The 27,104-nt window shown below is 49.7% G+C and overlaps 1 protein-coding gene across 1 annotated transcript in view; it reads left to right on the top strand.

The window, feature by feature from the left end:
• The window catches only part of ITGB5 (integrin subunit beta 5), a 123,903-nt gene that overhangs the window by 84,583 nt on the left and 12,216 nt on the right, over positions 1-27,104 (top strand). The window contains exon 10 of the mRNA XM_016941813.4: positions 5,565-5,994. Within this exon, the coding sequence (XP_016797302.2) occupies positions 5,565-5,994 (430 nt within the window). The remainder of the gene's footprint in view (positions 1-5,564; positions 5,995-27,104) is intronic.

Here is a 27,104-nt window from a genome sequence, read left to right as displayed (position 1 = left end):
GCTGAACTGTCTCCAAAGCATTGACAGTTGGGCTTTGGCAAGCAGGGGTGCTACTGAGTGTGTGAGTATTTCCCTCTGGACGTGTGTCCCCAAGCCATACATTTCAGAACTTGCCAGTGACTGTGCTGACATCCACTCGTACTCAGTAAGTGTTTATGTACCAAATCCCGTGCTCACTCAAGATGGACAGATGAGGCCACAGATCAGGGGCTCAGAGTCTGGTGGAGGAAATAACATGCAGAGGAGTCAGCCCCGTAGAGGGTGATGAGTGCTGTGGGAAAGCCAGGTGTGGCACTGCAGGAGCCCAAGGAAGAAGGGCCCAGCACTGCAGAGGGAGCTGTTGGAGCTGAGGCTCAGAGCACCAGTAGGAGTTTCCCAGACAGAGAAAGCGGGGGTGGGCTGGTCCCATCAGTGGGCCTCCCATGTGCATATTGGCAAGATGTGTCTGCTAGGGTGTGAAGAGCATCATCCTTTGGCCAGTGGAAAGCAGCTGATGGTGATGGCCATGGAGGCAAGAGGAGTGGGCTGGGGAGGGAGGGGAGAGTGGCTGGCTTGGGCCACAGTGGTGAAATATACCTGCCAACCTAAGGGGTCTGGCCATTCTGGCCATTGTTTGGCAAGTGGGTTCCATTCTTTGGTGGCAGGAGTTGGGAGGGCTATGGGCAAGTCAGGGAATGGTGGTGGGGGTAGACAAGAGTATCAAGCATTAGCTGGAGGGTCTGGGGACTCCCCTGGAGAAGAGGGATTAGGAAAAGCAGACACAGTTCAGGTGTCATCAGGGATCTCAGGGTCTGGCCTGTGGACAAGGACACGGCCCGTATGAGGGGCAGCCAGATGGACCTCGCCTCCTCATTATCACAGCTTCCTGCAGAGGTGGAAGAGTTGCAGGCTGTGGTTCTGTGACAACCCTGTGTGCTCTGGGTCAAGACAGATGTCTAGCAAGAAGCAGGAGAGGTGGCACGGCAGGGGCTGAGGGGCAGGGATGTCCTCAAAGAGAAATACGGCTTAAATCAAACCTTGAAAGCCCCAAATCCAGTGAGATTCTCTTTCCCAGTGATTTCAATTGTTTCCCTAATTTTCCTCTCTTTATCCTACACCAACCATCGGGAGTCAGTTTACTCAGGAACTGGCTTCAACAAATCAGTATGCAAGTGGCTGGCTGTGAGGCTAGCACGGACGCCCAGCACAAAGCAGCCAGTGAACCCAGTCATGGGCTTCCCACACCACCCCCTCCCCGCTCCCATCCACTCCTCGGGACTCTGTAGCCTGTGCCCATCCCAGCTCCTTTTTTGTTGAGATCTGAGCAGACTTGGCATCTGCATAGGATAGCCCTGGATTTGGTGGGTTCAGGGTGGGGGCTGGGCAGCCCTTTTGAAAGGGTGCATCAGGCCAGTCAGCCCAAAGGGGAACCAGGAGAATCCCAATGAAGTTCTAATAACAAGACCGAGTGGGAGGGCTGCTGTGTCTGTGACCTTCCTCTGGAATCTCAGAGCGAGTGAATGGAAAGTGTCCAGGAACTGGGGAGCCTTCAGTATCAGTTGAAGTTCTCAGGAATCAGGGGAGGGACTCGAAGAGGCCTCATTCCAGCTGCCTTCCAGCCTTTCTGGATTCTTTCCAAATCCAGTAGGGAAAATGGACCCTCTGAAAGGAGGGGTAAGCAAACAGATTTCCTTGCTGGTCCTGAAGTGCTTTTTATAGCACTTCCCGTGCCCAGCAGGAGCTGAGACCCAGTGGCTGAAATAGACAGAACATTCTCTGGTTATCAGGCATCTGGCTACACTCCAGGCTGCACAGGGCCAGACAGATAGCACCTCACTTGGACCGAAGGCTTGGCTGGGGAAGGCCTCAGGACCTGCTTGAAAGCTGGGCCCTCCTTGCTTGCCCAGCTGGGCAGACAGTGCCCGTGTTTCTACCTGCTGGTGATTGAGTGCCAGAACTTTAGGGGTGCCCTAACCTCCCACTTTCTCCCAGACACATCAGCAAGATTCTAGAGACTTAACTCTCACTTTCATTGCTTTAACCCCAAGGCAGGCAAGTTTCCATGAGACAAGGTTATACTCACAGGTGTGTACTCCCCACAGTCTTTCAATAATTAAATGCCTTTGGCTCTTGGTCCAGGTCATTCCTCTATAGTTTATTCAGTTTCTGACCCGCACATGCCTCTGTGGAGCACAAGTCCAGCAAGTTGTAGCCCTAGAAGTACAGAGTTTCAGCTGTAACTTGAAGCAAGCTACAGGTAGCTTCAAGCATGTCACTGTTGTGGGAGCTTCAAGCAAATAGTAATAGGAGATGCAAGCAAGTTTCTCTCTGGGCCTCAGAAGGGAGGGATGGCATCTGCCCCTCAAAGCTCCATTCACCTCTGCATTCTTGATGGCCCCATGGGTGGCTTCGGGCAGGCATAGTCCCCACTCTCATCCTATCTGCAGGCTCAAATCGTTCCCAGCCCATGGCAGAAAGATGTGGAGATGCTTCTGGCCACCACTTTGGGGATCACCATCAAGGGGTCCCTTTAGTAAGCCAGGCTGGCTCTCCCTGTGTACCCCGATGAGGTAGACCTCATTCCTCCTTCTAGGAGGTGAATATGCTAAGGAGAGCGCGGGCCCTGCTCTAGGCCTGGCCCCACTCCTCATCAGCTGTGTGACCATGATTAAATCCACCAACCCCACCAACCCTGTTTTCTTTCTGGTAAAATGAGGACACTTCCTTCTAGGGCATTTAAAAGAGATGCTTGTGGAAAAGTCCAGCATAGTGCCTGGTACATAGTAGGCACTTGGCAACTAATAATTATTAGTGTTTTGTTTTGCTTTTTTTTCTTTTTGAGACAAGATCTCACTCTGTCGTCCAGGCTGGAGTGCAGTGACACGATCACGGCTCACTGCAACCTCCCCCTCCCGGGCTCAAGCCGTCCTCCCACCTCAGCCTTCTGAGTAGCTGGGACCACTGGCATGTGCCAAAATGCCGGGCTAATTTTTTGTACTTTTGGTAGAGATGGGGTTTTGCCATGTTGTCCAGGTTGGTCTCGAACTCCTGGCCTCAAGTGATCCTCCCAGTCTGCCTACCTCAGCCTCCCAAAGGGCTGGAATTACAGGTGTGAGCCACTACGCCCATCCTATTCGTGTTATCCTTTAACCAATTTCAGTGTCCAAGTGGATTGAATCTTTACTCACCTTGAGAGACTCCCTGTACCTCGAGACCTTGGAACTTAGCCTTGGAGTTGTTTTTGTCAATCTCTCCCCTTTGCCTCTTCCTACTCTTCCTACCCCACAGAGATGGAAGGTAAGGTGGAGCTAGCCCAAGCTGTCTGCAGCTGGCCTGGTCCCCCGAGTGTCTTCTGATCCTGCTCCCCTAGCTATCCTCAGCTCACCTATCCAGAAGCCTCTCCTGTTGAGCCTCTTGGCTAATGCTGAGTCCTGGGTGTCTGTTGTCAAGTCCTTTGAAACAGCAGTTTGCTGCCACGCAGGACTTTCTGCAGGACTTAGAGAGCAGGATCTATCCTCCTGCTCAGTCCCATACCCTCTCCCCTCTCCCCGTGTCCCTAGATGTCACAGCATCTGAGGGGAGGCCTTTTAGAACCAGTAAAAATCTCAAAGTAATAGGGATCTGTATGTTTAGAAACAGATATTTATAATGTTCTCAAAAAATGAACATCATGGGCCGGGCGCAGTGGCTCACGCCTGTAATCCCAACATTTTGGGAAGCCAAGGCGGGTGGATCACTTCAGGTCAGCAGTTTGAGACCAGCCTGGCCAACACAGTGAAACCCCATCTCCGTCTCTACCAAAACTACAAAAATTAGCCAGGCATGGTGACAGGCACCTGTAATCCCAGCTGTTTGAGAGGCTGAGATGGAAAAATCGCTTGCACCTGGGAGGCAGAGGCTGCAGTGAGCCGAGATGGTGCCACTGCACTCCAGCCTGGGTGACAGAGAGAGACTCTGTCTCAAACAACAACAACAAAAACATTGTTACCTGAAGATTGTCCAGTAAATCAAGTGAATGATGACATTTTAAAAATTAGCTTTAATGACTGGGCGCAGTAGCTCACACCTGTAATCCCAGCACTTTGGGAGGCCGAAGTGGGCAGATCACGAGGTCAGGAGATGGAGACCATCCTGGCCAACATGGTGAAACCCCATCTCTACTAAAAATACAAAAATTAGCTGCGTGTGGTGGCGCGCACCTGTAATCCCAGCTACTCTGGAGGCTGAGGCAGGAGAATGGCTTGAACCCGGGAGGTGGAGATTGCAATGAGCTGAGTGCATGCCACTGCACTCCAGCCTGGCAACAGAGAGACTCCACCTCAAAAAAAAAAAAAAAAAAAAAAAAAAGCTTTATTCTAGCCGAAAGAATAGAATTAAGAATAGTAATAGCTGAAAGTGGTTTTTAACCCATTCTGAGCTTCAGAATGATCTGAGGAGCCTTTTGAAAAATAAAGACATTTGGACCCAGATCCAGTGAGTCTGTTTGTGGGGTGGGCCGGGCCTCTGTCTGTTCAGGGAGTAAGGGAGAACCCACCCCTGAGTAAAACTTTACAACGGCATTTCATCAGGGCGCACTGGCCACCTGTCTGTGCGTTTTCATAGAATCCACACTGACTTGCTCTCGGGGCCCTGATGGGTGATTCAGACCCCACATGGCTCTCCTCAGGGGGGTGAGGAGGAGAGGGTGGGGGAGTCAGGCTCTAGTTCCTGAATCAGACCAAGCCTCATCCTTGCTTTCCCTCCATCCCAGCCCTGTGGGCAGCTGACAGGCATCCCTCCCGCACCATCTGCCACCCATCCAGGCCCACCTTGAGCCTGTTTTCAAGGCAATCTATGAGAAGCTCCTGAGTGAGAAACACTTCCTTACATATTCTGTTTAAAAAGAAAAGGTCTGTCCATGTGCACGGTGCATTTCATCAGTCGGAGACTCTTCTTTAAGACCTCAGGGGCATGGGGGGATTGTGAAAGATGCAGCTATGACAAGCACTCACAGAGGAGGAATTGGGGCACGGGGGGCTCGGGGGTGTCTGGAGAGCAAGCTCTGGAGTCAGCTGAGCCCTTTGCCAGCAGGCACAGAGCCCTCTCTATGGCGGGCCAGGTGGGTGCCCTTCACCCGGCACCCTGTGAGAGTGCCATTGTGCCTGGCACAGAGGCAGCGCCCAGGAAATATTTGTCCACCAAATGACTTTTTAAGTGAGCAGAGAAGAGGCATCTGCAGCGGGGCTGGGAAGAGGATAGGACAGAAGAGAAAAGAAAGGGAGATTAAGAACTGTGTGAACTCAAGGAGGCCCTATAGCTTTCCGCAGGGGCCCATTTCCTCAGGGTCATGAGGATGCAAAGAGATAATGAATGTTAAAGAATTCACCTGTCAAATGTGAGCTCACCTGCGCATTCTCTTCTCCATGAAGCATGGGAGCTTGCTGGTTCTGAGGTCTCTTCCTACTCCAGCCATCTTGGTGGTTCTACCTGAGTGCGTGGAGAGGGCTGGAGTTCGCAGCTGCTCTTCATCAAGGGCCCTGCCCCTGGGTGAATGGGAGACCCTGGCTTGCCGCAGCCATGATATCCCTTCTCTTCCTTCTGCCCAGGCATCTTTTGAAGTATCAGTGGAGGCCCGAAGCTGTCCCAGCAGACACACGGAGCATGTGTTTGCCCTGCGGCCGGTGGGATTCCGGGACAGCCTGGAGGTGGGGGTCACCTACAACTGCACGTGCGGCTGCAGCGTGGGGCTAGAACCCAACAGCGCCAGGTGCAGCGGGAGCGGGACCTATGTCTGCGGCCTGTGTGAGTGCAGCCCCGGCTACCTGGGCACCAGGTGTGAGTGCCAGGATGGGGAGAACCAGAGCGTGTACCAGAACCTGTGCCGGGAGGCAGAGGGCAAGCCACTGTGCAGCGGGCGCGGGGACTGCAGCTGCAACCAGTGCTCCTGCTTCGAGAGCGAGTTCGGCAAGATCTATGGGCCTTTCTGTGAGTGCGACAACTTCTCCTGTGCCAGGAACAAGGGAGTCCTCTGCTCAGGTAAGTGTCCCCAGCAAGCACTTTAGCTCTGAGCCAGGCCGAGATGCTGTTAGGACACCCTCCCAAAGCCTGCCTTTTACTCAGTGGTGGTAGAAAGTGTCACTACCATGGCTCTCCTTGGAGAAGACAGTGGGCAAGCCTTGCTACCCGTAGGCAGGAGGTGGGGATCTGTGTGCAGAATACAAAAGCAGAAGGTATTGCCATAAATTGTGGACTCTCAGAATTCGAGGGGCCTGCGTGGGTCATCCACCTTACTTCCCAATTCATGCAGGACTGGCCTGCACAGCATTCCTGACAGGTAGAGATGTTCAGCTTCTTCTTGATTGCCTCCTGGGACGGGGAACTCACTGGGGCTGGCAGTGGCCATCTGTCCCTTAGCCAATGAACTCATATCTTATTGCTGCTCCCATAACTCACCACAAACCTGTTGGCTTAAAATAATACACATTTAATCCATTACAGTTCTGGAGGCCAGAAGTCTGAAATGGATCTTATTTGGCTAGAATCAAGGTGCCAGCAGGGCTGCATACCTCCTAGAAGCTCCAGGGGAGAATCTGTGTCCCGGCCTTTTCCAGTTCCTAGAGGCCACCTGTATTCTTTGGCTTGCAGCTCCTTCTTCCATTTTCAAAACCAGCAGAGTAACATCCTCAGATCTCTCTGACTCTGACCTCTGCTTCTGTTGTCAAATCCTTCTCCCTCTCCTACAGACCCTTGTGGTTACAAGGGACCCTCAGTCGAACCCTGGAAAGTCTCCCCATCCCCAGGTCCTCAGCTTACTCACATCTGCACAGTCCCTTTCACCACGTAAGGCCACACAGTCACAGGTTCCAGGGATTAGGATGTGGACATCTCTGGGGGCTCTTATTTTTCCTGCCAGAATTCCTCTTTTTTTTTTTTCTGAGATGGAGTCTCACTCTGTTGCCCAGGCTGGAGTGCAATGGCAGGATCTCGACTCACTGCAACCTCTGCCTCCCAGGTTCAAGCAATTCTCCTGCCTCAGACTCCCGAGTAGCTGGGATTATAGGCGCCCGCCACCACACTCGGCTAATTTTTGTATTTTTAGTAGAGACGGGGTTTCACCATGTTGGCCAGGCTGGTCTTGAACTCGTGATCTCAAGTGATCCATCCACCTCAGCCTCCCAAAGTACTGGGATTATAGACGTGAGCCACTGTGCCCGGCCCAGAATTCCTCTTTATACTGAAGAGAAACTTGTTTCTCAATAACTTCCGCCCAATGGTTAACATTCTAGAGTCCCCCTTCCACGTGACAACCTGTCAAACATCTAAAAGCTGCTTTATGTTTCTCTGTTCTCTCTTCTGATCTAGGCTAGACACCCCAAGTCTCTTCCTTGTCCGAGGGTGCTATCATTTGTGAAGCATGCTTCACAGAATCAAGTGCGTTACTTGTCATGCTGGATGATGAGGGCTTGGTCCAGGGTTCAGTGAAGCATGCGTTTCCTGTGATTTGTACATTCCGCTTACATGGATGCACCCTGACAATACATTCACCTTTTTTTATTTTCTTCTTCTTTTTCTCCTTCTCCTTCTCCTCCTCCTTCTCCTCCCTTCTCCCTTCCTCTCTCTCTCTCTTTCTTTCTTTCTTGTTTCTTTTTTTTTTGAGATGAAGTCTCGCTCTGTTGCCTAGGCTGGAGTGCAGTGGCGCAATCTCAGCTCACTGCAACCTGTGCCTCCCAGGTTCAAGTGATTATCCTGTCTCAGCCTCCTGACTGGCTGGGATTACAAGCACCCACCACCACGCCTGGCAAATTTTTTTTTTTTTTTAAATAGATATGGGGTTTCACCATGTTGGCCAGGCTGGTCTCGAAGTCCTGACCTCAGGTGATCCACCCACCTCAGCCTCCCAATGTGCTGGGATTACAGGTGTGAGCCACTGCGCCCAGCCCACCTTTTCTTTCTGTTAAACAGTCACAGTATACTCTTGAGCTGGTTTTTAACTTCACTACCAAAAGTTTGAGGCTTTTAATTTATTTTATTTTTTAGAACTGTGGTTCAGAAGGAGAGGTACTTTTTTAGTGTGTTGTGTTGGAGCCCTTAATTTTCTGAATCTAAACACAGGAGTTTACACTGATTCCAGTTAAATGACAAGTTGGCAGTTCCCACTCTGGTATTGCGTTCTGATTAAATGCTTCAAAATTGTATCTCAAAGTTTATCTAACACCATGCCACCTGTAAAGGTAGTAAGTAAAACAGTTTTAGGCAGGGCTGTGGTTTCTTCTACACATCATGTATTCTGTGGTTTCCAGGGCTCCCTCCTTAAGAATGGTCTTCTAATTGGGATGGGTGGATTTGAAAGGAACTGAGGGTTCAGCTGGGAAAGAAAGCACAAGGTGCATCTGAAGCAAACCAGGAACGTGCAGATACTCCGTCCTATGGGAGGAGGAATCGTACTGCCACACAGGGTTGCACAGACGTGGGTTAACAAGGGAAGCTTCCTGGAGCAGACCTTGCCGTGAGACAAGCGTGAGTCCACCCATGGGCGTCGTGGGACCAGCATGTCTAAAACTGGAGTTGCCCTGGAGAGTGCAGGACTTAGCAATGTCATTGCAGAGTAAAGTAGGTGGAAAAATCAGGATTCAACATGCCAAGCATGCAACAGGGATCAACGCTTTCCTCAGCAGAGTGATGATAGGTTGGTGTTAGCTAGATGGTTCTGTCTGGTTAGTAGAAAAAGTTTGGGCTCCATAGCGGGAGGCCTGGGCCTAAGTCCCATCATACCATATCTGCTAGTGTGACTTGGGCATAGAGTTGTTATGAGGAATAAGAGATGTGTGTGAAGCACCCAGTATTTTGCCTGGCACAAAAGGAAAACACACCCAATGCTGGCTCCTCTATGAATCAGTGCCACACCCCTCTGGGGGGGCCACACCCGGTGCCCCGTGTGCAGGAGGGCCCCGCCTTCCCCCAGACAGTCCCCAGGCTTTGCCTAAAAAATTCCAGGGTGGTGGAATGGAGTTTCCATTCCTCTTAGTAGCCATAATAAAAGCTCTAAGCAGCCTGGCAGGCTTTTTAGCAGTTTTTCTTTTAAAGAGATATTAGCAAACGTGACAGAACCATCCCTCCTTCCCCTTCAGGATCCTGAAATAACCCTCTGGTATGTCTTCACCCTAGAAGCCTGCGTGTGTCCATGCAGCCTGGGAGCAAGGGCGTTTGATTGAGTCAGATGCTGTGTGCACGTTTCATCTCCACAGTTCATCAGGCTGTGACCTTGGTTGTCTTGGACTTTGGCTTTTCCTGTCTCCTAAGATGGGCCAACACCATTTGTTTCTGCATTATTTTGAGAATTGAAGGAGAAGACAGAGATGAAGGCCCTGGCCTGGTACTCAGTAGGGAACAGGACCCAGTGGATGTTAGATGCCTCCTCTGTCTCGCTGAGACTGGGCACTTCTCTGAGTACAGAGCCTGGGAGACAGGGCAAGTGGGAGATGGGGTATGAGAGGCCCTCAGTGGGGAATACTGGTCATTTTGGAAACAGGAATATTCCATAGCTGCGTGAAAATGCAGCTTTTTTTTGCTCAATCATCAGAACCCACAATCCTAAGTTAATCCTGCATTACAGAATTCTGCCAGACTTCATATCCAAAAACCCCTGGTGCTCTATCTCTTTCTCTTCCCTTCACCCCATCCAATCCTGCGGGATCGGGAAATGCTCACGTCATGGGGTAGAGAAACCGGAGGTTTGCCACGCCCTTGAGGCTCCTAGATCAACGATGCCTAAAGTCACTAACTTCCCTGAGGTTGCAGAATGAATGTCTTTTTTCTTCCCCACTGGAAAAGCCATAGACAATCATTAAAGAAAACTTGAAAAATACAGGGAAGTTGATGGATGTGTGGCCAGTTGGTGCTGTCTTCTTGGTGACCAGGAGTAATTTGGACCATCTGGGAAACCAGACCTCTTTTCACCCAGGCTGTTTCGTGTGCATCACTTCTGAGGCTGTGTGCTCAGTCAAGACCTTGCCAGAGAGTTGGGGGATTAGCCTTAGGTCGAGAATATTCTGAGCAGTAGTAAGAAATTTAAAAATCATCCATAATTTCATCACTCTTATTTTAAGAGATTAGTTTATTTCCTTCTAAACCTTCCTTTAAGTTAGTGTATGTGTGTTTATAGCTGCATACAATTTTGTATGATGCTTTTTTTCCTATAATATTATATCCTAAGGGGCACTTGAAGTCGAATTACTTTAGTAAATCATTGATGAGAACATTTTGAGTGTCTTTCCATTGCACTCCCAACTAGCCTTCTCCACCTCTTCACTTTAAAAGCAACAACTAGTTGAAACGTGACGCTATCCAAGTCTTTCCGGAGAAAATAGTTTCTGGAGTGAGATCATTGTTGTTTGACAATTTGGGAAGGACTTAAACTGAGTCCAGCTCCAGGCAGGACTTGATAACATGTTCATGCAGTGGCTTCTTTCACAGCGTTATAGCACCAGCCCTTCCTTGTCTCTCAAACCTTACAGCTCAGGAGGGGCTGTGAATGGATGGGTAAGGAATTCCAGTCCCTGGGTCCTTGTCACCTGTGGTTAGCATGGGGCTCCCACTCCAGAATTGCGTGCGGTGGTTTTGAGCTCTTGGGTCACGGCTACATCTGGAGTTGTGGCAGAGAAGCCTGGTTCCCAGCCACCACTCTGCTCTTGAAGGTGCTGACTCAGAGACTCCCAAGCAGCTGACTTCAGCATTCTCTCACAGCTTTACACCCCCTCTTCCCTGCAGCCTGTCTTGGAAGGAAATCGTGTGGTTGTGGTCTATCTTCAGAGTGGGGTTGAGGGGTGCACTTGAAGAAGTGGCTGAGGCAGAGCCAGGGCCAGAATAGGTGGGGTCACCCCAGAGAAACTCCTTCCACTTCACTGGACTCTCTATCAGTAGGAGGCTTACAGTCCTTGTCCCTACCAAGACAGGGCTAGGGGCAAAGCGCAAGACATTACAGGTTTGCAATATGTTATCCATCATCAAAATGAGCAGTGAACAAATCCGACTAAGGTCTGGAAGCAATTGAACAACTCTGTTATTACTTTTGTGACACATTGTCATGGGAATTTGTGTGAGCTTGGGGCTCTTGTGTCTCTCCGCGGTTTCTAGAGGCAGCTTGACTTAGAGAATGGTTCTGTCCACAGACTGTTTCTGTGTGTGCGAGGGGAGCTTCCTGGGGCCATCATGAGGATTTCTTTTCTTTTGAGTCTTCTGAAGTATTGACCCATAGAATATGAGAAGCAGGACATGTTCTGTTCAGTTGTTTTTCATGTAATAAAAGATTCTTGCTCAAACTTTGAGTTTCTTTGTTAGTTTCTGTGTCCAAACGGTGCATTTTCTGGGATTTGAGCTACTCCCTTGCGGTACATTGCTGAGGTCAGTTTCAACCCAGATGCTTTCAACCTTCTCTACACTTAAAATGACTGCACTGGAGTACATTGAATCCTTTGCTAATGGTCAGCCTCATTCTTGGATTCCACATAATGAGGAAATTTAAATCAAATAGGATATAGAATTTTGAACACAGCCCTTTTGGTCTCGTGGCTGTAAGATCTCAAAAGCACCTCTGAGTAAGGTCTCATGTATACGTCTCACCTTTATTTTACCCAAAGTTTGAGCAAGAATCTTTTATTACTATGTGGCAGGCAATTAGAAGTCAAGGGGCATCCTCCGTTCTCTCCCAAACAAAAAAAAAAGAACAAGAAGAAGCATGGTACTAGTAGCATCATTCCTAGCAGGCCAGGGCCAGCATCCAAGCATGGGTTCTGGGTCTGGGCTAACAGTTCCCGGTCGATTTAGCAAAGTTCTGATAACCCTGTCTAGTTAAAGGCAATTCTGTTAACCCTGTCTAGTCAAATGCAGTTCTGTTAACCATGTCTAGTCAAAGGCGGTTCTGATAACCCTGTCTAGTCAAAGGCGGTTCTGATAACCCTGTCTAGTCAAAGGCGGTTCTGATAACCCTGTCCAGTCAAAGGCGGTTCTGATAACCCTGTCCAGTTAAAGGCGGTTCTGATAACCCTGTCCAGTTAAAGGCGGTTCTGATAACCCTGTCTAGTTAAAGGCAATTCTGTTAACCCTGTCTAGTTAAAGGCGGCTCTGATAACCCTGTCTAGTTAAAGGCGGTTCTGATAACCCTGTCTAGTACAAGGCGGTTCTGATAACCCTGTCTAGTTAAAGGCGGTTCTGATAACCCTGTCCAGTTAAAGGCGGCTCTGTTAACCCCGTCCAGTTAAAGGCGGCTCTGATAACCCCGTCCAGTCAAAGGCGGTTCTGATAACCCCGTCCAGTCAAAGGCGGTTCTGATAACCCCGTCCAGTCAAAGGCGGTTCTGATAACCCCGTCCAGTCAAAGGCGGTTCTGATAACCCCGTCCAGTTAAAGGCGGTTCTGATAACCCCGTCCAGTTAAAGGCGGTTCTGATAACCCCGTCCCGTTAAAGGCGGTTCTGATAACCCCGTCCCGTTAAAGGCGGTTCTGATAACCCCGTCCCGTTAAAGGCGGTTCTGATAACCCCGTCCCGTTAAAGGCGGTTCTGATAACCCCGTCCAGTTAAAGGCGGTTCTGATAACCCCGTCCAGTTAAAGGCGGTTCTGATAACCCCGTCCAGTTAAAGGCGGTTCTGATAACCCCGTCCCGTTAAAGGCGGTTCTGATAACCCCGTCCCGTTAAAGGCGGTTCTGATAACCCCGTCCCGTTAAAGGCGGTTCTGATAACCCCGTCCAGTTAAAGGCGGTTCTGATAACCCCGTCCAGTTAAAGGCGGTTCTGATAACCCCGTCCAGTCAAAGGCGGTTCTGATAACCCCGTCCAGTCAAAGGCGGTTCTGATAACCCTGTCCAGTCAAAAGCGGTTCTGATAACCCTGTCCAGTTAAAGGCGGTTCTGATAACCCTGTCTAGTTAAAGGTGGTTCTGATAACCCTGTCTAGTTAAAGCCACTCCTGAGATTAAGGCCACATCCTAGGCTTCTTGACTCTTGTCAAACAAAACACCTGCCATGGCAATAGTTATCCAGATACAGTTTTAAAAGTGTTTCTCACCATATTTATATTGTTTTCTTTAGTAATGTAATTTTCACACTCAGAATCAGTAGCCTGGCAGCCGTCCTTGGGGCTCAGGTTGCTGCTGTATCTCTGTCATTGCAATTGGCATATTTCACAAATGGCTTGTTACAGTACTGTCTTGAAGGTGACTTCCATGACAGAGGTCTCCAAAAGTACCTGTTGTTTGTTTTACAATAGAGACAGGGTCTCCCTATGTTTCCCAGGCTGGTCTTGAACTCCTGGGCTCAAGGGATCCTCCCACCTCAGCATCCCAAAGTGCTAGGATTACAGGTCTGAGCTAAAAGTACCTTTTGAATGAACCTAGGCTGGACATATTTAATCTCCAGGAAAGGGACCTCTTGGCAGGATCACCACCACTGTGTGCTTCTGGTAGGAGCACCTAGAAATTCTTCGGGTTTTTTCATATACATTAATCTCTGCTCAGTTTGATGTTCACCCAGATGCTTCTAGCAAATACGAGGATGCAAAATATATCTTCCAGAGGAAGGACCCCTCTCTCCCAAAGGAAGCCCCCAGGCAGAGCTTCAGAAACCAGTGTAGCAATTTCCCTTACCTGGTATCATAGAAATCCTAAATATGTACATGACAGTGAGGGCCAGGAGAGTCCAGTTCCATTTTGGAACAGGTGGCTCTGAGAACAGAATTTGTTACAGGATTCTTCAGTAACTCATCATAAGGAATGAGACACCTGTGAGTGGTAGTAATACTTCTGCAGGCTACCACGTACAGGGTGGCTAAGGACAATGCATGTTCCTTAGGCAATGATAACACAGGCTGAGCTGCCAGAAACCATGGCAGTAACCAGCACAGAGATGTTTCTCCTTGTCCCCTGCCAGGAATACTGCAAAAGCCTTTAGAGGCCTCCTTATATAATGGAAAGGAAATGGTTCTGGAATTTCCTACCCCAGAAGGGAGTTGTGAGGAACCAACAGGACAGTGTCTATAAAGCTCCTTGCAGGGGCCCTACCACCAGGGGCACTGAGTATATTTTTCTCCCCCGGGGCTGGGTGCAGTGGCTCACACCTGTAACCCTAGCACTTTGGGAGGCCAAGGTGGTGGGTGGATTGCTTGAGCTCAGGAGTTCAAAACCAGCCTGGGTAACATAGCAAGACCCCGTCTCTACAAAAAATTATCCAGGCATGGTGGCGTGTGCCTGTGGTCCCAGCTACTTGGGAGGCTGAGGTAGGAGGACCACTGGAGCCCAGAAGGTGGAGGTTGCAGTGAGCAGAGATCATGCCACTGCACTCCAGCCTGGGCAACAGAGCAAGACCCTATCTCAAAAAAAAAAAAAAAAGAGCTATCTGTTTCTAGCCACTACTCAAGTTCACTTGAAAAGCAAAAAGGTACCAAATTGTAGGGCTTATGATCCTATAATGAAATAATACATCTTTTCAACTAGTCACATGAGCCAGCTGGGCTGCTCATCTCTGGAGTCAGCCAGCCTCTTGCAGCTTGTGGTTGGAGAAACCAGAGCTTTGGAAAAACCAGAGCTTAGTAAGTATCTGATCTGAGACAATGCAGCTACAAATATAGAAACAACAATCTCTCATTGAAGGTCATTTTGTGTTAGGCAGGTTGCTGCATTCATCTCATTCAACAAAAGTTCATTGAGCGTTCTTCATAAGCCAAGTGTTGTACTGGCTGCCAGGAATATACAGCTGGAGTTTCAGTCTTGAATTAATTTCTAAATTTTTATTGCCCCTGGAATTTTCCACTTCTTCTCTTGAAACTTTCTGGAAATAAGGAATGGGAACATGAATCATCTTATGCTTCTACCTTTACCATTAAGACTTCTTTGAGATCTTGAAAGACAAAAAACAGAGTGTTGGGAAGCATTTTGAGAACCTGCCTTCTCGGTGCTCTGAGCTTAGCTCAGTAAATGGAGTTTTTTCACTGCTTTTGCTTACCGCTCAGATCCTGTGTCCAGAAACATCTTAAGCAACAATTCACCTGTGATTCTGAAAATCTAAGCGTTGGGCCTCCCCTCACCGTCCCACTCCCTCTACTTAGGAAGAGAAGTTTGCCAACAGAACCCCATGGCGAGGATTCTGTGTGTGCCTTTGAACTTCAGGCCTGGTGCTTAAGGTCACGAGGTTTGGCTTGTGAAGGAAATAATGACATTTAAAAAGCAAAGGAAAATACTAGGAAGACCTAAGAATGCCAAAGATAAGATCTTAGTCATGTAGGCTTGAGGTGTGCGTGGTATTAGCCTTTTGATATTATAGGATAACATGCTGGAAACTTTTCCATGTTTAAATTTAAAACTGTGAGAGACCTCTGGTGGCTGAAATGGTTATTCTTAAGGATCCTTTTGTTCCATTTCTTAGGGGCTGAGCTGACACTTTGAGTTTGGTCTTGGTTTTAGATACTTCAACATAGTTGGTTATTTACAGGCTTCTGCTGCTCAGTGCCTCTGGTGAGGTGGGGCAGGTCTGGATGGAGCTATGTTGATCTTTGGGGTGAGTGTCTGTCATGCTCAGAACACTGACCTAAGAGCTCCACCCAGATCCAAAAGCTCCCTTGAGTCTGGAAGTTGCTCCGACTCTGATCTGCTCAAAGGTTTCCTTCCTCTTTCCAGGGCTCCCTCCTGGGCTCTGACTGTTGTTCTCTGACCCAGAGGAGGGAACCTGCTGTCACTCCACCCCATAGCCACCACCCCCAAAGTCTATCAGGTGAGTCCAGATGTCCCTAAGCTAAAGAAATATGCAACCCAGGTTGGTATGTTATTTGACGTCATGAAGTTGGCCTTTAGCAACAGGCAAAACTATAGTAACACAAGGAGAATCTTTTTTTTTTTTAAGAGACAGGGTCTTGCCCTGTTGACTAGGCTGGAGTGCAGTGGTACACTCAGTAGCCTACTGCAGCCTCAAACTCCTGGGCTCAAGCAATCCTCCCTTCTCAGCCTTCCAAAGTGTTGGGATTACAGATGTGAGCCACTGCACCCAGCTGAGAATCTGTTTTAATGGCCTTTTCACTATATTGAGATCATTTCCTTGGAAACAAACAGGCTCGTTTGTTAGTGTTTTGCACTCATCATGAGCAAGCCCTAACTAGGAGGATTTTTTTGCATCTCATGCCTTTCCTAGCAGAGCCTGTCACACACGGTGTGTCTACAGTGCATTGCCTGCTTCGACTATTTACATTGGGGAAAATTGAAGCCCAGAATCTGAACTAGGGCTCCTTGTGATTTTTGATTATAGAGTCAGACAGGGAGAACCTTGCACTGCCTTTTGCAGGTAAACAATTAGCTCATTTCTACCTAAATTTACTTTTTTTGGTTAACTTAAGACCCTTCCCACCACCCTGGCACTTAGCCTACATTTTCCAAGTCGTACCTTATAAGCGTTCTTTATCTCTGTCAAAATTTTAGGAAATATTTAGCCCGTTTTCCTAAGTGAGTTTCTCTAGGTTACATAAGGATATGTCAGACACAGTGAACCAGGCCTGGAGGATACACATGGACCAAGCAACTGCCTGAGGTACTCATCATTTCGTGACTATAATTTGATGAAAGACATAGAGCTCTTCTTAGTATTCAGTGGGTATCTGGCTGTTGTTATTGGTGATGCTGAACCTACAAGTGCACCTTTGTTTTTTGGGGTTTTTTTTTTTTTTTTTTTGAGATGGAGTCTCGTTCTATTCCCCAGGCTGGAGTGCAGTGGCACGATCTTGGCTCACTGCAACCTCTGCCTCCCGGGTTCACGCAATTCTCCTGCATCAGCCACCTGAGTAGCTGGGATTACAGGCGCCTGCCACCACACCTGGCTAATTTTTTGTGTATTTTTAGTAGAGACAGAGTTTCACTATGTTGGCCAGACTGGTCTCGAACTCCTGACCTCGTGATCTGCCCACCTTGGCCTCCCAAAGTGCTGGGATTATAGGCGTGAGCCACCGCGCCCGGACACAGGTGCACCTTTGTTAGTCTCTTCTAATTTATAAAACGCCCTTGACGTGAATGATCTCATTTACTTGTTGTTATTACTGTGCCAGGAGATTGGTGTGCTGTCACTCACCCTGCCCTTGTGGGAGGCTACGGCTGAGAAGACTGGCATGTAGGCCACACTCCCCACTGAAATTTTGGGCCAAAAGTCTTGACCCAAACAACGTCTACCTCCCCTAACCCTAGGGGGCTGCTCTTCTGCTGAGCAGCTGCTTCCCTGCCGTCTCATAGCTTGACTGGGGTCCCGGCAGCCAGGCTTCAGTGTGGCCTACACATGGGACATTCCAAACCACCTCCGTCCTTTGAGAAGGCAGCTAGTCTCTGAACAGTGGCCAGCCTGGGGTGGAATATGGGAACTGTTAACCAACCACAACACCATGACAGTTTCCAGTTTGAAAATAGTAACCCTCGCATCCTGTTGCGGTGACCAAGAGGGTGGCGAGTTCACACTTTCCAGATGTGATTGGCATTTCCCCAGAAGTGCCTGCCAGGCGGATTGGGCAGGTTAAGCCAAACCTAAGGTGTTGACCTGAAGTACCTCTGTTTCTTTTGGCTACAGCCTTCTGTTTTTCTTTCTGAATCAGCATTCTCAGGGTCCTAGAAGAGGACTATGGTTGATTTCACTCAGCTGGTTTTAGACTTCTTTGAAACTGGAAAGGTGAATTCATTAAAGAACACAGGATTTGTCCATCTTCCCTCCACTGCCTTAATCTCCCTGTGGCATGGCAGCTGGGCATCGGCATTGATTTTGTTTGTTGTTGTTGTTGTTTGAGATAGGGTCTCACTGTCTCTCCTAGACTGGCGTGTGAATCACAGCTCATTGCAGGCTTGAACTCCTGGGCTCAAGCAATCCTCCCACCTCAGCCTTCCAAGTAGCTGGGACTACAGGCATGTGCCACCATGCCTGGCTAATTTTTAATTTTTTCGTAGAGATGGGGGTCTCACTGTGTTGCCCAGGCTGGTCTACAACTCAAGGGATCCTCCCACCTCAGCCTCCCAAACTGCTGGGATTACAGGCATAAGCCACTGCACCCAGCTGGCATCAGCATTGAGAAATCAGGTGGCTAAGACCAGAAAGGCAAAGATAGCCTTTGAGACGGTTCTGTTGCTTTTTACAATGGAGTCTTAGCTTTCTAGCCAGTACCATCATCTCAGAAAGTTAATGCTGAGGTTTGGAGAACCTTGGCTTAAAGCAATATCACCTTATTTTTTTTTATAGCAGTGGTATTTTGCTACTCAGATACAGAATGCCCCATGTAGTCCAGCCGATGAAGGACAAAGGGTGAGGGGCTTGTCAGGGCATTGCCTGTTGGGAAACACCATCAGCTGACTGATGGGGCTGGTTTGTTAACAATATGCCGCGGACAGAGGAGCAGCTGTCCCTGAGACTAAAGATGTGTCATTGTTTGTATCTCTAAAGAGCTTTTTGCTGGAGAAACCCAAACAATGTGCAAGAACAGTGGGAGATGCAAGGCTGCGATTTCAGTGTGACCACAACCGTGTTCTTCCAGAGAAAAGAGAATTCTTAATTGTCTTTTTCTCATGTTACTCTGAAGTCTCTGGGTTTCTTGGACATTTGTTAAGAATCTGAAATATCTCAAGAACCACATTTAAGTTCTTCAGGTATCAATAATACTTCTGTTCCTTTTCTTATGTCCAGCATTGGATGTCTTCCCCCAGGGTTTGAGGTTTGTGCTGGTGATATTGTCAACCACAACCAAACGACAGCATGTTCTGAGCATCTTCTACACGCCTGACACCATGCTAGGTGTGGGGCACAGAAACATAAAACAGAGGCTTTGATTGCGTGTGGGTTTGTAGGCTAATGAGATGAGGCAGACCAGCAAACAAACAAGTCCATCAGTGTGCCAAGTGATTCTATACCTACGTCTCTTAACTAAGTCTTCTGGTCAGCTTTTGAACATGCTCAGGTCTGTTTAATCTCTCTCTCTCTCTTTTTTTTTTTTTTTTTTTGAGACGGAGTCTCGCTCTGTTGCCCAGGGTGGAGTGCAGTGGTGCAATCTTGGCCCATTGCAACCTCCGCCTCCCTGGTTCAAGCAATTATCATGTCTCTGCCTCTGGAGTAGCTGGAATTACAGGCGCCTGCCACCACGCCCGGCTAATTTTTGTATTTTTAGTAGAGACAGGGTTTTATCATGTTGCCCAGGTTTGTCTCGAACTCCTGACCTCAAGTGATCCACCCACCTCAGCCTCCCAGAGTGTTGGGATTACAGGCGTGAGCCACCATGCCCGGCCTGTTTAATCTTAAAATATTTAAAAAAAGAAAGAAAGAAAGCAAGAAAGGGAAAATAATAGAAAATAAACACCCTGTCATCAGTCTGCACCACACTCACTGCGAGCTCCCCTTTCCTCCATATTCACAACCACATTTTTTTTTTCTTTTTTTTGAGATGGAGTTTTACTCTTGTTGCCCAAGCTAGAGTGCAATGGCGCAATCTCAGCTCACTGCAACCTCCTCCACCTCCTGGGTTCAAGCAATTTTTCTGCCTCAGCCTTCTGAGTAGCTGGGATTACAAGCGTGTGCCACCACACCCAGCTAATTTTTGTATTTTTAGTGGAGACAGGGTTTCACCATGTTGGTCAGGCTGGTCTCAAATTCCTGACCTCAGGTGATCCTCCTGCCTCGGCCTCCCAAAGTGCTGGGATTACAGCCATGAGCCACCGTGCCCAGCCCACAACCACATCCTTAAAACAGTTGTCTACACTTGCTGCCTTCCTTCACTGACTCCCTGTCAGTCCTTAACTCAGTCTAATTTGGATTCAGTCCTGTGACTCCACTAAAATAGTCTTCCCATGTCCCCAGTGACCTTGTCTTGATAAATCTATGGGCTCTCAGCCCTCATCGTACTTGACTTCTCGGCTGTAGTGGACTCTATTGACCATGCCCTCCTTGAAATGCTCTCTTCCCATAGTGGTAAGGAGTATGGGCTTCTGGTCAAACAGATATGGGTGAAATTCCAGCCCTGCCACCTACCTGCTGTGTGGTTTTGGATCAGTTACTTGGCTTCTCTGTGCCTCATTTCCACATCTGTAAAAATTAGAGTAGTAATTGTGCCACAACATAGGGTTATTATTGGGAGGACTAATGAATGAGATAATCCATGTAAAATGCTTAGAACCATGCCTAGCCTATTGTAAGAATTCCATAAAGTTTTACTATTATTAAGAGATTTTAATGGCTTGTTATCTCAGTGGAATTACAACTTCCCAGAAGGCAGTAAACATTGAAGTACAACATACATTTCTCTATTGCACATTGACTAAGAATATCCCTGATCCTATAAGATAGACAAGGCACTATTCCTCTCTTACTGGTGAGGAACCTGGACCGCTGCCCACAGCCAGCAGGTAGGTGGGTGAAGTTGCACGGCAGCACCGCTCAGAGAGGACTTCCCCAGCAGGTCTGAGGAGTTGCACAGTGGAGGGACAGGGATAGGACCTAGGAGAGCAGGGGAGACGTTCCACCAAAGCTGAGTTCTAGGGGTGTTTTTAAGCAAGGGAGAGCTGTGCTTTCTTTGTGAAAGAAACAGCCCTTAGTTGGCAAGTTCTCCAATCCATAACTCCCCCAGGCATGGTAATGCTGTTTACAAGCGCAGGAAACCCATGGTGAGAACAAAACTTTTCAAGAGCAACTTCTCTCTTGCCCTTGGAGATTTATTTAGTTGCTACTGAGGTGCCTGGACCCAAGCTGAGATCCCTTGTGAGGAAGTTGGGAACACGTCCTGTGCGTTTCAGAAATCTCTGTTCTTTACTTTTTCTACAATCAACACCAGCACATGGAGGGGAGAGGGAAAATAGTGGGATGGGCATATTGCTGTGGGGACCAGGCTTGGAGACACCCTGAGAACACCAGGCAGCACAGGTCAGGTGGGGACACACGAGGGCATGGGAGGACAAGGGATCTGTTACGTAATCCCAACCTGCTTGTCAGCAGAGCCAGGAATAGCACTTCTTAGGAGGGATTTCCCCCCAGGAAATCTTCAAAGCCCCAGACGGAGGCCGCAGTCCTTGGAAGCTTCTGTATGTGTTTGGCCACAGTGAGCCCATCCCGGGTCTGGCTCTGGTGCTCCAGAGAGGACTGTAGTTGGCCCAGCATGTGAGCGCCAAGCAGGTCTGTCACCAAGCTCTCCCCAGCCACTGCGCATTCCGCGCTTTGTAATCTCATCCCCGGCTGCCCTGGCTCGGCAGTGTCACACGGCCCTCAGCCACACAGACACCAGCGAACTGAAGCACACAGCTGCTGACTTGGCTTCCTGCTCTGCCTACAACAGTTGATGGAGAGTTCCAGAAGCTGGGCCCAGAGTCTCACACAGAGCTGGCTAGAACACACATGAAATCTGACTTTGGGTGATAGGGAAATTACCTCCCATGTGTAAAGGCTTCCAGCCACACTCCCTCTATGTCTTTGAGCCACTTCCTGTTTACATGGCCACCTTTTCGGAGGAGAGGGGAAGAGGGAGGAGGAGGGGACACTGCCGGGGAGAGGGGAGGGTTCCCTGGGGGATGTGAGGAAAGTGGGGAAACACGGGGGGTGGGGGACACTAAGGCAGAAACTGAGATGAGACGATGAGAGGAAGTGAGTGTATGTGCAGGAGACACTGACCGTGGGCATGGGGGTGGGGGACAGGGCCGTGAGAAGAGAGAAGGGGACGGCCCTCCTGTCTCAGGCGCTGAGCCCAGTCCTCCCTCTTCAGCCTTCTGTGAGCCAGAATGGACTCCCGGAGGGGATGGAGCTGTGCTGAGGGAAGCCAAGGAAGCCACAGTGCATTCCAGAGCTAGTGGAAACTATTTTTGAGCCAGCTATGGAGAGATAATTTGTACCCTGAGGGCCTGACGTCTGCCTGGTTATAACACTGAGCTGGGTGAGGATGGGAAGAAGAGAACCCCTCCTCATTTCTGCCCCATCCCAAGCTGGCTCCTTCCTTCCTGCAGCCCCACTGTGGTCCTGCTAGCCCTCTGCGGTCACCCATGGCTGCCTTGGGCCTCTGCAGACCCAGAGTGGCGTTTGGGGGTGAATGGAGCAGTGGCTTTGTTCCTGGGCCAGAGTTGAGGGTCCCCGTGCCCTGCCTCAGAGGCCCTGCTGAGGGTCCCCATGGTCCCTGTGCCCTGCCTCAGAGGCCTCCCTGAGGGTCCCCGTGCCCTGCCTCAGAGGCCTCGCTGAGGGCCACTGTGCCCTGCTCTGGCATGTCTCAGGGAGCTCCCCACGCAGGGCAGAAGGGGGCCTCTGTGGTGTGAGCCTCCCCGCCAAGGCTCAGACTGGCCGAGCAGCTCCCTCAGGCTCTGGGTGTTCTCAGTCCTGGCTGTTCTTGCTTCCGACTGGGCATGGCCTCGGTCACCTCATGAGGCCCTTTAGCTGTGGAAGTCTGTGATTTAAGCTGACAAAAAGGGTACCCCTGAACATCCTCCAAAAAGACCTGTGCCAAGCTCCCCCCACACCCCGCCATGATAAGGCAGTGATGTTTAATGAGCCAACACTATTCTAAGTGGTTTATAGAGGTTAAGCGAGCTAACTCACACAACAACCCTACCCGCAAGGCATTTTTACTGGCCCCATTTAAATACACAAAGGGGTGAAACGGCAGCCACTGCTGGTAAATAGCAGATTCAGGAGGCCAGCCCGGGCAGCCTGATTCCAGAATCCCTGTGTTAACCACCGCACTCCACTGCCCCCTTTTCCAGGTGGTTCTTCATAGCCCAGCTCTGTTCTCCACTGCCCATGTTTCATGGTGAACAGGCTCCTCTTCATCCTCAGCCTTATGCACAACTTCCCACCTGCTCCTTCTCCTGGGTCTGTTGGTGCCTGAGACCACAGGGTAGGGGGAGGTTGGGGAGGCTGGTGGTGGGAGGCCTCCCACACCCAGGTCACACGTTTCTCGCCCCCCAGTACTGCCTTTGGCTCATTGCCTTCCATCCCCTTTGCTCCCTCTTTTGAGATTGTCTCATCCCTCCACTTTTCCTGTCACATACCTCCTGGTTACCCCCTACATTCCCCAAAGACCTTGATCTTGCCTCACACTCTCGCCCTCTGCCCCGAGTTCTGCTGTTCTGGGTGCCTTGCCTTTCCCTGTGGACAAGCTGTACTACACGTGGGTCTCCGAGTTCCTAGAGTGTCAACTCCAGTGGCACCCACGGCAATGCCAGCTCCCCTGTCCTGATGCCCCATGTGTCAGAGATCACTTGGAAGAGCACTGATGTTTCTGACAGCATTCCTGCAAGGGAGGCATTATCCTCATCAACACAGGAGGAAACGGATCATCAGAGAAGTTTAGGGACCTGCCCAAGGTGACCCAGGCATCTGAACTGAGCTCCAGCCCACACCCTCAGCTTGTCACACAGCTGGTCACCCTGTTTCCCTGAACTCCTCTGCTGTTGGAACTTAAGGCTTCAGCATCTCCCCATGGCCACACCCTCGCCCTCAGCCCAGCCTCTCCTTCCTCCCACTCCATCTCTACTGTGATCTCTTCAGAGTTTGCCATTCCCTTGATTCCTTCATTTCCCCATCCTGCACGACTTTCTTCTGAATGGTTCTCTTTAATCTGAAGAATGCTCAAATGTATCCCATCTGCAAAATCCCCCATCCTCCTTGTCCCCCATCTCCGCCTGTCCCCACACAACTAGGTTACCTGTGGGAGTTCCCTACGCTCACTGTCACCACCTCCTTACCCCCTGCAGGCTGGATTCTGTCCTCACTGCTTTGTGGTGCAGCCTGGTAGCTGCTTTAGGATTTGCCTGCCTTGACCTCCACAGAGCGTCGATGCTGGGGCTTCCTCTCACGTCTTCCTGGGCTGACAGGGCCACTGGCTCCCCTTCTGCCTCCCAGCCTGCCCCTTCCTCTGAATAGCCAGGATTCAATTTTATAAGAGGAGGCAAGAGGCTGTGTCTTGGCCCATAGCCCACACAAGCACTTTTGCTGATGGAAAGCTGTTGAATTCTATAAAGCTGAAAATCTGTATAAATAGACACATTTACAACTTCCTGTCCATTTGGCTATCAATCATTGTAACAAAGGTACTAATAATAACTTGCATGTGTAGCAGTTCACAGCTTGCACAGGGATTTCACATGTCCTTCAATATCCCTATCTATGTGTAATGAAAATATTTTTTCCGCAGGCACTATTAAATTCAACTCACTTTGCCAAGGTAGCATTAGATGTTAGCTTTGTTTTGATGAAGAGTCCTGACTTAGGTCCTCTGAGCACTGTCAGCCAGGATGTTGTTCCCAATCCCCATGATGGTGATTGATAGGTTATTGATCCTTGGGACAGGGCCAAATGACGCTGGTCCTTTTGATGACATGTGTTCCTCCTAGGGCAGTAGGAGGGTCTGGGGCTGACCAGAAGATGCCAGCAATCTCTGAGCACGCAGGCTGAGGGAAAGGCAGGTTGAGGCTCAACTGCAGGAGCTGAGACATTTGGATTGGGATAAAATGTGACCAGGCCTATGTAGCTTTTGACTGTCTGTGTGGGTCACGCTTTCTAAAGGAGTCTTGGAAGTCTTGGTTTCAACCAAGGTGGCCCAGTAGTTGTGACTTGTGTGCCAGCTCCCACCACTTGGTAGAACCTACTTGGAGGACTGCATTGAGGATTCTGAGGGCAAGCCCAGGCCCCTTGGAGAAGACTCCTATGAGGAGACAGCGATGCCTGCCACAAGTGTGGAGAAGGAGATGTGCAGCGTCTGCTGTCACTGCTTTAGGCTGTCTCTGAAAGGCAGGGAACTACCCAAGGTAAACTCAACTGGGACTATTATCAGAGTCACAAAGGACAAGCATTCTGGTGGCTTCAGTGATTTCATCAAGTGTGAAGCCTGGGGCTTATTTTCTGGTTTGGCTGGCTAGGGCTTTGCTTTGGAGTCATCAAATATTGGAGGCCAAAAAGCCATGCAGATGAAGGTTTTCTGATGTCCCACAGCCCCTCCGCGGCTCCCACTGGCTCACCCCCAGAAACGGGCTGGGCTCCACACACCACTGCTTTCCTGGCAGCTTCTGGCTGGGCTCAAGGGTGGTAGGAAGCTTTTAGGAATGGCCAGCAGCTCTGGCCTTGGGTCTTGTCCCTCTCCAAGGAACGGTGGTGACCTCTGTTGAGCCACCAGCTCTCACCCTCTCCTACCCTTGACTCCTAACTCCTCTTCTTATACCCTAGGTCAGGGGCACACTCAACCGCCCTGACCTTGGGCTAGGCTGTGGAACTCTCGGGCCTGCAAGGTATCAGACATACTTAAAGCAGCTAGGCTTCCCTGCCCCCCAGCCATCCCGGGGGAAATGAAGAGCAGCAGGCACCCTGCCTGGCTCCCCTCTGCAGCGAACAGGCCTTTTCACAAGGAAGGCCCGTTCCCTTAACACACATGCCTCACCCCAAGCCCAGGCCCTTCAGCAAAAGAATAGGCTACCTCCAAACCTTTGACACTTCGGCATATTGTGCCACATTGTATTTGGATAATTTTATGGTGCAGCCAACAACAATTAGAGTAGGAAAGAAAACAACACCCGCCTGGCCTCTGTGCCATCTTTGTTGCTTAGCGCTGAGCATGCCTTTTACTTTCTATATGTTTGTGTTGTGGGGATGGTGTGATGGACAAGCCATCAGAGAGTGCCAGAGCCGTATTAAGTCTACCCTTGGAGTGCATCAGTGTCTGCAACTCACTTTGTAATGCATCTTTAAAAATACGGGTTGATGGAAGGGCAGACAGGTGGATAGATAAGCAGTCAAGCAGCATGTCACATGCGAAGGTAGGATCTGGTTGGGGAGGATATGTATGTGCACTGCACAATCCTTTCAACTTTGCTGCAGGTTTGGAAGTTTTCCTAACAAAATGTTGGGGGGGTGGGGAATAATCCCCTCACAGTGAGCCATTTTAATTGAAACCAGGCTCTTGACCAGTGTGGTCCCTGAGGCCAGAGGGTGAGGGAGTTGTGTGGATTGGATCCATTTCACCTGTGAAGGCTCCCCGTGGGGAGTTCCTGCTGCCAAGGCTCAAAAGTGGTGCTGGTCCCAGACTGGTGGAGAGGAGGGGCAGGGCCGCCCTCTCCCTTCCAGGGATGAGCTCATGCTGCCCATTGCCCCAGCCTCCGCTATGGAACCCTTGAGCTGCGAGACACTGCCCTTTCCAGTGGCTTACCCCTCACACGCCCGCATCTACACAGTTAAGACTGCATTCCACAGCGGACTCCGGGCCCGAGTCTGGCTTTCCTTCCCTCTCCTGGAGGGCTTGCCATCTGCTTCAGCGCTGCCTGTGACATGGGAGGGCACCTGCTCAGCACACATTTGCTGTGGCTCTGAGACCCCTGGGTAAGCAGAGAGGCTGTCTGAGCACAGGAGGGTTGGGAGGCTTGGCTGTCCAGATGGTCCCCCTGCCGCCTACAGGTTCTGGGCACCAGAGAGTGGACGGAGCCAGGGGAAGCAGGGGCAGGAAGTTAAGTGGCGGGTGAAGAGGCTTTCTGGAGTTGAGTTCTGACCTATATTATATTGTGGGTCACACACATTGGTCGTCCCAGGGAAGGTGCTGGGATCCAGTTAACAAGCCAGGTAACTGACTCACATGTGGAAGTAAAATGAGAGGTCTCCCCACCCTGCCTCTCCAGTCACCCACTAGTTGATGAGTGGTGCTCAGCAAATGAAACTCTTGGTTGTATTAATATCAGCCTTCACATAATGGCATTAGGGAAAAAAATAATACAAAGTTGATTTTTTAAAAAATACCAATTGTAGCACTGCGTTCTGCCTCTGATTGTGTAGAAAATGGAGACTCCACTGTCAGGCCCTTGGTCCCCTTGGAAGACGGTGCTATCTAGTCTTTTCACAGTCCAGCACGCTCACACTCCAGAACAAACACTCACACTCCAACACACCCTCACACACACACTCCAACACACACAGACGCTCGCACTCACACACATCCTCCCTCACACTTGCACTCCAACACACATACACTCACTTGTACACACACACTCATGCACACTTGCACCCACTCACACACAAATATACACTTAAATACTTCCTCACACACACTTGCACTCACACACTCATACACACTCACACTCGCTTTCTCACAAGCACACACATTCCTCCTGAGCCGAGTGATATTCCTGCCCCTCACACCTGCT

Source organism: Pan troglodytes, chromosome 2, assembly GCF_028858775.2.
Source record: "Pan troglodytes isolate AG18354 chromosome 2, NHGRI_mPanTro3-v2.0_pri, whole genome shotgun sequence".
In the NCBI taxonomy this organism is placed as follows: Eukaryota; Metazoa; Chordata; class Mammalia; order Primates; family Hominidae; genus Pan; species Pan troglodytes.
Note: the sequence above shows the minus strand (reverse complement) of the source record. Positions and strands in the feature narration are given on the sequence as shown.